The following is an 11174-nucleotide window of genomic DNA, read 5'->3' on the forward strand; positions in this document are numbered from 1 at the left end:
ATTCACAAGTTGAGCCTAAATAGTTATTCTTTTCAACAAAGGATAAGGTAAATTGGAAAGTTGTATAAAGTGTATGTTCAATCTAAATGAGGGAGAAGTATTGCCATTCATGTTATTTGAACTAAAACCTATTTAGTGTGACTACATAACATCATAGCAGTATATAATAAATATAAATGTAATAAGGGTGTAAGTGCCAACAAACTCTGAGTGTTAGTAGTAAATAACAATAGATGGCGGCGGCCATATTGAGGATGTCAACTGGCTGGCATTTCAAACTAGAGACGTCAAGAGGTGGCCATTTTGGGAAGGTCAAGAGGAAAAGGCGTGAATACGAGTTACACGATTTGCGCGTGCGCGTCACCTGTCACCGCGCAGCCAATCAGCGAGCGGCGGTGGCATCTGACGGCTTGCATTTCCAGGGCTGGACTACTACTGGCGGCCGGGGCGGAAGTAACGGAACCGGCGGCAAAGGTGAATGGGGCACCTGGCAAGCGGGCTCTGTATGTAACCGGTGCTGCTTTTGTGTGAATTACCTGTAATGTAACGGGGAATAACGTGTAATGTCATGTGAGCCACCGTAAGTGGTGTGCACTGTACTGTGTGTGTGATACATGTGTGTACTGTACTGTGTGTGATACTGGTGTGTACTGTACTGTACTGTGTGTGTGTGATACAGGTGTGTACTGTACTGTGTGTGTGTGTGATACTGGTGTGTACTGTACTGTGTGTGTGTGTGATACAGGTGTGTACTGTACTGTGTGTGTGTGTGATACAGGTGTGTACTGTACTGTGTGTGATACTGGTGTGTACTGTACTGTGTGTGTGTGTGATACAGGTGTGTACTGTACTGTACTGTGTGTGTGTGATACATGTGTGTACTGTACTGTGTGTGTGTGTGATACTGGTGTGTACTGTACTGTGTGTGTGTGTGATACAGGTGTGTACTGTACTGTGTGTGTGATACTGGTGTGTACTGTACTGTGTGTGTGTGTGATACAGGTGTGTACTGTACTGTGTGTGATACTGGTGTGTACTGTACTGTGTGTGATACTGGTGTGTACTGTACTGTACTGTGTGTGTGTGTGATACAGGTGTGTACTGTACTGTGTGTGATACTGGTGTGTACTGTACTGTGTGTGTGTGTGATACAGGTGTGTACTGTACTGTGTGTGATACTGGTGTGTACTGTACTGTGTGTGATACTGGTGTGTACTGTACTGTACTGTGTGTGTGTGATACAGGTGTGTACTGTACTGTGTGTGTGTGTGATACAGGTGTGTACTGTACTGTGTGTGATACAGGTGTGTACTGTACTGTGTGTGATACAGGTGTGTACTGTACTGTGTGTGATACTGGTGTGTACTGCACTGTACTGTGTGTGTGTGTGATACAGGTGTGTACTGTACTGTGTGTGATACAGGTGTGTACTGTACTGTGTGTGATACATGTGTGTACTGTACTGTGTGTGATACTGGTGTGTACTGCACTGTACTGTGTGTGTGTGTGATACAGGTGTGTACTGTACTGTGTGTGTGTGATACAGGTGTGTACTGTACTGTGTGTGATACTGGTGTGTACTGCACTGTACTGTGTGTGTGTGTGATACAGGTGTGTACTGTACTGTGTGTGATACAGGTGTGTACTGTACTGTGTGTGTGTGTGATACTGGTGTGTACTGTACTGTGTGTGATACTGGTGTGTACTGTACTGTACTGTGTGTGTGTGATACAGGTGTGTACTGTACTGTGTGTGTGATACAGGTGTGTACTGTACTGTGTGTGATACTGGTGTGTACTGTACTGTACTGTGTGTGTGTGATACTGGTGTGTACTGTACTGTGTGTGTGATACAGGTGTGTACTGTACTGTGTGTGATACATGTGTGTACTGTACTGTGTGTGTGATACAGGTGTGTACTGCACTGTGTGTGATACTGGTGTGTACTGCACTGTGTGTGATACTGGTGTGTACTGTACTGTACTGTGTGTGTGATACTGGTGTGTACTGTACTGTGTGTGTGATACAGGTGTGTACTGTACTGTGTGTGATACTGGTGTGTACTGTACTGTACTGTGTGTGATACAGGTGTGCACTGTACTGTGTGTGTGATACATGTGTGTACTGTACTGTGTGTGATACTGGTGTGTACTGTACTGTACTGTGTGTGTGTGATACAGGTGTGTACTGTACTGTGTGTGATACTGGTGTGTACTGTACTGTACTGTGTGTGTGTGATACAGGTGTGTACTGTACTGTGTGTGTGATACAGGTGTGTACTGTACTGTGTGTGATACTGGTGTGTACTGTACTGTACTGTGTGTGTGATACAGGTGTGTACTGTACTGTGTGTGTGATACAGGTGTGTACTGTACTGTGTGTGATACTGGTGTGTACTGTACTGTACTGTGTGTGTGATACAGGTGTGTACTGTACTGTGTGTGATACTGGTGTGTACTGCACTGTACTGTGTGTGTGTGTGATACAGGTGTGTACTGTACTGTGTGTGATACAGGTGTGTACTGTACTGTGTGTGTGTGTGATACTGGTGTGTACTGTACTGTGTGTGATACTGGTGTGTACTGTACTGTACTGTGTGTGTGTGATACAGGTGTGTACTGTACTGTGTGTGTGTGTGATACAGGTGTGTACTGTACTGTGTGTGATACTGGTGTGTACTGTACTGTACTGTGTGTGTGTGATACTGGTGTGTACTGTACTGTGTGTGTGATACAGGTGTGTACTGTACTGTGTGTGATACATGTGTGTACTGTACTGTGTGTGTGATACAGGTGTGTACTGCACTGTGTGTGATACTGGTGTGTACTGCACTGTGTGTGATACTGGTGTGTACTGTACTGTACTGTGTGTGTGATACTGGTGTGTACTGTACTGTGTGTGTGATACAGGTGTGTACTGTACTGTGTGTGATACTGGTGTGTACTGTACTGTACTGTGTGTGATACAGGTGTGCACTGTACTGTGTGTGTGATACATGTGTGTACTGTACTGTGTGTGATACTGGTGTGTACTGTACTGTACTGTGTGTGTGTGATACAGGTGTGTACTGTACTGTGTGTGTGTGTGATACAGGTGTGTACTGTACTGTGTGTGATACTGGTGTGTACTGTACTGTACTGTGTGTGTGTGATACAGGTGTGTACTGTACTGTGTGTGTGATACAGGTGTGTACTGTACTGTGTGTGATACTGGTGTGTACTGTACTGTGTGTGTGATACAGGTGTGTACTGTACTGTGTGTGTGATACAGGTGTGTACTGTACTGTGTGTGATACTGGTGTGTACTGTACTGTACTGTGTGTGTGATACAGGTGTGTACTGTACTGTGTGTGATACTGGTGTGTACTGTACTGTGTGTGTGATACAGGTGTGTACTGTACTGTGTGTGTGATACAGGTGTGTACTGTACTGTGTGTGTGTGATACAGGTGTGTACTGTACTGTGTGTGTGATACAGGTGTGTACTGTACTGTGTGTGTGTGATACAGGTGTGTACTGTACTGTGTGTGATACTGGTGTGTACTGTACTGTACTGTGTGTGTGTGATACATGTGTGTACTGTACTGTGTGTGATACTGGTGTGTACTGTGTGTGTGATACATGTGTGTACTGCACTGTACTGTGTGTGTGTGTGATACAGGTGTGTACTGTACTGTGTGTGATACAGGTGTGTACTGTACTGTGTGTGTGTGTGATACAGGTGTGTACTGTACTGTGTGTGATACTGGTGTGTACTGTACTGTGTGTGTGTGATACATGTGTGTACTGTACTGTGTGTGATACTGGTGTGTACTGTACTGTGTGTGTGATACATGTGTGTACTGCACTGTACTGTGTGTGTGTGTGTGTGATACAGGTGTGTACTGTACTGTGTGTGATACTGGTGTGTACTGCACTGTACTGTGTGTGTGTGATACAGGTGTGTACTGTACTGTGTGTGATACAGGTGTGTACTGTACTGTACTGTGTGTGTGTGATACTGGTGTGTACTGTGTGTGTGTGATACAGGTGTGTACTGTACTGTGTGTGATACAGGTGTGTACTGCACTGTACTGTGTGTGATACAGGTGTGTACTGTACTGTGTGTGTGTGATACAGGTGTGTACTGTGTGTGATACAGGTGTGTACTGCACTGTACTGTGTGTGATACAGGTGTGTACTGTACTGTGTGTGATACTGGTGTGTACTGCACTGTACTGTGTGTGATACAGGTGTGTACTGTACTGTACTGTGTGTGATACAGGTGTGTACTGTACTGTGTGTGTGATACAGGTGTGTACTGTACTGTGTGTGATACAGGTGTGTACTGCACTGTACTGTGTGTGTGTGTGATACAGGTGTGTACTGTACTGTGTGTGATACAGGTGTGTACTGTACTGTGTGTGTGTGATACAGGTGTGTACTGTGTGTGTGTGATACAGGTGTGTACTGTACTGTGTGTGATACAGGTGTGTACTGCACTGTACTGTGTGTGATACAGGTGTGTACTGCACTGTACTGTGTGTGTGTGTGATACAGGTGTGTACTGTACTGTGTGTGATACAGGTGTGTACTGCACTGTACTGTGTGTGATACAGGTGTGTACTGTACTGTGTGTGATACTGGTGTGTACTGTACTGTACTGTACTGTGTGTGATACTGGTGTGTACTGTACTGTGTGTGATACTGGTGTGTACTGTACTGTACTGTGTGTGATACATGTGTGTACTGTGTGTGTGTGATACTGGTGTGTACTGTACTGTACTGTGTGTGTGTGTGTGTGTGATACAGGTGTGTACTGTACTGTGTGTGATACATGTGTGTACTGTACTGTGTGTGTGTGATACAGGTGTGTACTGTACTGTACTGTGTGTGTGTGTGATACAGGTGTGTACTGTGTGTGTGATACAGGTGTGTACTGTGTGTGTGATACAGGTGTGTACTGTACTGTGTGTGTGATACAGGTGTGTACTGTACTGTGTGTGATACTGGTGTGTACTGTGTGTGATACTGGTGTGTACTGTGTGTGATACTGGTGTGTACTGTACTGTGTGTGTGATACAGGTGTGTACTGTACTGTGTGTGATACTGGTGTGTACTGCACTGTACTGTACTGTGTGTGTGATACAGGTGTGTACTGTACTGTGTGTGTGATACATGTGTGTACTGTACTGTGTGTGTGTGATACAGGTGTGTACTGTACTGTACTGTGTGTGTGTGATACAGGTGTGTATTGTACTGTGTGTGTGTGATACAGGTGTGTACTGTGTGTGTGTGTGATACAGGTGTGTACTGTGTGTGTGTGTGATACAGGTGTGTACTGTACTGTGTGTGATACAGGTGTGTACTGTACTGTGTGTGTGTGATACAGGTGTGTACTGTACTGTGTGTGTGTGATACAGGTGTGTACTGTACTGTGTGTGTGTGATACTGGTGTGTACTGTACTGTGTGTGTGATACAGGTGTGCACTGTACTGTGTGTGTGATACAGGTGTGCACTGTACTGTGTGTGTGATACATGTGTGTACTGTACTGTGTGTGTGTGATACAGGTGTGTACTGTACTGTGTGTGATACTGGTGTGTACTGTACTGTGTGTGATACAGGTGTGTACTGTACTGTGTGTGTGTGATACAGGTGTGTACTGTACTGTGTGTGTGATACAGGTGTGCACTGTACTGTGTGTGTGATACATGTGTGTACTGTACTGTGTGTGATACTGGTGTGTACTGTACTGTACTGTGTGTGTGATACAGGTGTGTACTGTACTGTGTGTGATACATGTGTGTACTGTACTGTGTGTGTGTGATACATGTGTGTACTGTACTGTGTGTGTGTGATACAGGTGTGTACTGTACTGTGTGTGTGTGATACAGGTGTGTACTGTACTGTGTGTGATACATGTGTGTACTGTACTGTGTGTGTGTGATACATGTGTGTACTGTACTGTGTGTGTGTGATACATGTGTGTACTGTACTGTGTGTGTGATACAGGTGTGTACTGTACTGTACTGTGTGTGATACAGGTGTGTACTGTACTGTGTGTGTGATACAGGTGTGTACTGTACTGTGTGTGTGATACAGGTGTGTACTGTACTGTGTGTGATACTGGTGTGTACTGTACTGTACTGTGTGTGTGTGTGTGATACAGGTGTGTACTGTACTGTGTGTGTGATACAGGTGTGTACTGCACTGTACTGTGTGTGTGATACAGGTGTGTACTGTACTGTGTGTGTGATACAGGTGTGTACTGTACTGTGTGTGATACTGGTGTGTACTGTACTGTACTGTGTGTGATACATGTGTGTACTGTACTGTGTGTGATACTGGTGTGTACTGTACTGTGTGTGTGTGTGATACAGGTGTGTACTGTGTGTGTGTGTGATACAGGTGTGTACTGTACTGTGTGTGATACTGGTGTGTACTGTACTGTACTGTGTGTGTGTGTGTGATACAGGTGTGTACTGTACTGTGTGTGTGATACAGGTGTGTACTGCACTGTGTGTGATACTGGTGTGTACTGTACTGTACTGTGTGTGTGATACAGGTGTGTACTGTGTGTGATACTGGTGTGCACTGTACTGTGTGTGTGATACATGTGTGTACTGTACTGTGTGTGATACTGGTGTGTACTGTACTGTACTGTGTGTGTGTGATACATGTGTGTACTGTACTGTGTGTGTGTGATACAGGTGTGTACTGTACTGTGTGTGTGTGATACAGGTGTGTACTGTACTGTGTGTGTGATACAGGTGTGTACTGTACTGTGTGTGTGTGATACAGGTGTGTACTGTACTGTGTGTGATACTGGTGTGTACTGTACTGTACTGTGTGTGTGTGATACATGTGTGTACTGTACTGTGTGTGTGATACAGGTGTGTACTGTACTGTACTGTGTGTGTGATACAGGTGTGTACTGTACTGTGTGTGTGATACAGGTGTGTACTGTACTGTGTGTGTGATACAGGTGTGTACTGTACTGTGTGTGATACTGGTGTGTACTGTACTGTGTGTGATACTGGTGTGTACTGTACTGTACTGTGTGTGTGTGTGTGATACAAGTGTGTACTGTACTGTGTGTGTGATACAGGTGTGTACTGCACTGTACTGTGTGTGTGATACAGGTGTGTACTGTACTGTGTGTGATACTGGTGTGTACTGTACTGTACTGTGTGTGTGTGATACAGGTGTGTACTGTACTGTGTGTGTGTGTGATACAGGTGTGTACTGTACTGTGTGTGATACTGGTGTGTACTGTACTGTACTGTGTGTGTGTGTGTGATACAGGTGTGTACTGTACTGTGTGTGTGATACAGGTGTGTACTGCACTGTGTGTGATACTGGTGTGTACTGTACTGTGTGTGTGATACAGGTGTGTACTGTGTGTGATACTGGTGTGTGTGATACAGGTGTGTACTGTACTGTGTGTGATACTGGTGTGTACTGTACTGTACTGTGTGTGTGATACAGGTGTGTACTGTACTGTGTGTGATACTGGTGTGTACTGTACTGTGTGTGTGATACAGGTGTGTACTGTACTGTGTGTGATACTGGTGTGTACTGTACTGTGTGTGTGATACAGGTGTGTACTGTACTGTGTGTGTGTGTGTGATACTGGTGTGTACTGTACTGTACTGTGTGTGTGATACAGGTGTGTACTGTACTGTGTGTGTGTGTGATACAGGTGTGTACTGTACTGTGTGTGATACTGGTGTGTACTGTACTGTGTGTGATACTGGTGTGCACTGTACTGTGTGTGTGATACATGTGTGTACTGTACTGTGTGTGATACTGGTGTGTACTGTACTGTGTGTGTGTGATACTGGTGTGTACTGTACTGTGTGTGTGATACAGGTGTGTACTGTACTGTGTGTGTGTGTGATACAGGTGTGTACTGCACTGTACTGTGTGTGTGTGATACAGGTGTGTACTGTACTGTGTGTGTGATACAGGTGTGTACTGTACTGTGTGTGTGTGTGATACAGGTGTGTACTGTACTGTACTGTGTGTGTGTGATACTGGTGTGTACTGTACTGTGTGTGTGTGTGTGATACAGGTGTGTACTGTACTGTACTGTGTGTGTGTGATACAGGTGTGTACTGTACTGTGTGTGTGTGTGATACAGGTGTGTACTGTACTGTGTGTGATACTGGTGTGTACTGTACTGTGTGTGATACTGGTGTGTACTGTACTGTACTGTGTGTGATACAGGTGTGTACTGTACTGTGTGTGTGTGATACAGGTGTGTACTGTACTGTGTGTGTGATGCAGGTGTGTACTGTACTGTGTGTGTGATACAGGTGTGTACTGTACTGTGTGTGATACTGGTGTGTACTGTACTGTACTGTGTGTGTGATACAGGTGTGCACTGTACTGTGTGTGTGATACATGTGTGTACTGTACTGTGTGTGATACTGGTGTGGTCTGTACTGTACTGTGTGTGTGTGATACAGGTGTGTACTGTACTGTGTGTGTGTGTGTGTGATACAGGTGTGTACTGTACTGTGTGTGTGTGATACAGGTGTGTACTGTACTGTGTGTGATACTGGTGTGTACTGTACTGTACTGTGTGTGTGTGATACATGTGTGTACTGTACTGTGTGTGATACTGGTGTGTACTGTGTGTGTGATACATGTGTGTACTGCACTGTACTGTGTGTGTGTGTGATACAGGTGTGTACTGTACTGTGTGTGATACTGGTGTGTACTGTACTGTGTGTGTGATACAGGTGTGTACTGTACTGTGTGTGTGTGTGATACAGGTGTGTACTGTACTGTGTGTGATACTGGTGTGTACTGTACTGTACTGTGTGTGTGTGATACATGTGTGTACTGTACTGTGTGTGATACTGGTGTGTACTGTACTGTGTGTGTGATACATGTGTGTACTGCACTGTACTGTGTGTGTGTGTGATACAGGTGTGTACTGTACTGTGTGTGATACTGGTGTGTACTGCACTGTACTGTGTGTGTGTGATACAGGTGTGTACTGTACTGTGTGTGATACAGGTGTGTACTGTACTGTGTGTGTGTGATACTGGTGTGTACTGTGTGTGTGTGATACAGGTGTGTACTGTACTGTGTGTGATACAGGTGTGTACTGCACTGTACTGTGTGTGATACAGGTGTGTACTGTACTGTGTGTGTGTGTGATACAGGTGTGTACTGTACTGTGTGTGATACAGGTGTGTACTGCACTGTACTGTGTGTGATACAGGTGTGTACTGTACTGTGTGTGATACTGGTGTGTACTGCACTGTACTGTGTGTGATACAGGTGTGTACTGTACTGTACTGTGTGTGATACAGGTGTGTACTGTACTGTGTGTGTGATACAGGTGTGTACTGTACTGTGTGTGATACAGGTGTGTACTGCACTGTGTGTGATACAGGTGTGTACTGCACTGTACTGTGTGTGTGTGTGATACAGGTGTGTACTGTACTGTGTGTGATACAGGTGTGTACTGTACTGTGTGTGTGTGATACAGGTGTGTACTGTGTGTGTGTGATACAGGTGTGTACTGTGTGTGTGTGATACAGGTGTGTACTGTACTGTGTGTGATACAGGTGTGTACTGCACTGTACTGTGTGTGATACAGGTGTGTACTGCACTGTACTGTGTGTGTGTGTGATACAGGTGTGTACTGTACTGTGTGTGATACAGGTGTGTACTGCACTGTACTGTGTGTGATACAGGTGTGTACTGTACTGTGTGTGATACATGTGTGTACTGTACTGTGTGTGTGTGATACTGGTGTGTACTGTACTGTACTGTGTGTGTGTGTGTGATACAGGTGTGTACTGTACTGTGTGTGATACATGTGTGTACTGTACTGTGTGTGTGTGATACAGGTGTGTACTGTACTGTGTGTGTGTGTGATACAGGTGTGTACTGTGTGTGTGATACAGGTGTGTACTGTACTGTGTGTGATACTGGTGTGTACTGTACTGTGTGTGTGATACAGGTGTGTACTGTACTGTGTGTGATACTGGTGTGTACTGTGTGTGATACTGGTGTGTACTGTACTGTGTGTGTGATACAGGTGTGTACTGTACTGTGTGTGATACTGGTGTGTACTGCACTGTACTGTACTGTGTGTGTGATACATGTGTGTACTGTACTGTGTGTGTGTGATACATGTGTGTACTGTACTGTGTGTGTGTGATACAGGTGTGTACTGTACTGTACTGTGTGTGTGTGATACAGGTGTGTACTGTACTGTGTGTGTGTGATACAGGTGTGTACTGTACTGTGTGTGTGTGATACTGGTGTGTACTGTACTGTGTGTGTGTGATACTGGTGTGTACTGTACTGTGTGTGTGATACAGGTGTGCACTGTACTGTGTGTGTGATACAGGTGTGCACTGTACTGTGTGTGTGATACAGGTGTGCACTGTACTGTGTGTGTGATACATGTGTGTACTGTACTGTGTGTGTGTGATACAGGTGTGTACTGTACTGTGTGTGATACAGGTGTGTACTGTACTGTGTGTGTGTGATACTGGTGTGTACTGTACTGTGTGTGATACATGTGTGTACTGTACTGTGTGTGTGTGTACTGTACTGTGTGTGTGTGATACAGGTGTGTACTGTACTGTGTGTGATACATGTGTGTACTGTGTGTGATACTGGTGTGTACTGTACTGTGTGTGTGATACAGGTGTGTACTGTACTGTGTGTGTGTGATACAGGTGTGTACTGTACTGTGTGTGTGTGATACTGGTGTGTACTGTACTGTGTGTGTGATACTGGTGTGTACTGTACTGTGTGTGTGATACAGGTGTGTACTGTACTGTGTGTGTGATACTGGTGTGTACTGTACTGTGTGTGTGTGATACTGGTGTGTACTGTACTGTGTGTGTGATACAGGTGTGTACTGTACTGTGTGTGTGTGATACAGGTGTGTACTGTACTGTGTGTGTGTGTACTGTACTGTGTGTGTGTGATACTGGTGTGTACTGTACTGTGTGTGTGATACAGGTGTGTACTGTGTGTGTGTGATACTGGTGTGTACTGTACTGTGTGTGTGATACAGGTGTGTACTGTACTGTGTGTGTGTGATACAGGTGTGTACTGTACTGTGTGTGTGATACATGTGTGATACATGTGTGTACTGTACTGTGTGTGATACTGGTGTGTACTGTACTGTGTGTGTGTGATACAGGTGTGTACTGTAGT

The 11174-nt window shown here is 44.8% G+C and overlaps 1 protein-coding gene across 1 annotated transcript in view; it reads left to right on the plus strand.

Annotated features, from left to right (window-relative positions):
- Positions 1-440: 440 nt before the first annotated feature.
- The window catches only part of CUL9 (cullin 9), a gene marked incomplete in the record, with an annotated part of 1346550 nt that continues 1335816 nt past the window's right edge, over positions 441-11174 (plus strand). The window contains 1 exon segment of the mRNA XM_053712774.1: positions 441-503. Within this exon segment, the coding sequence (XP_053568749.1) occupies positions 479-503 (25 nt within the window).

This window comes from Bombina bombina, chromosome 4 (assembly GCF_027579735.1).
Source record: "Bombina bombina isolate aBomBom1 chromosome 4, aBomBom1.pri, whole genome shotgun sequence".
Taxonomy (NCBI): Eukaryota; Metazoa; Chordata; class Amphibia; order Anura; family Bombinatoridae; genus Bombina; species Bombina bombina.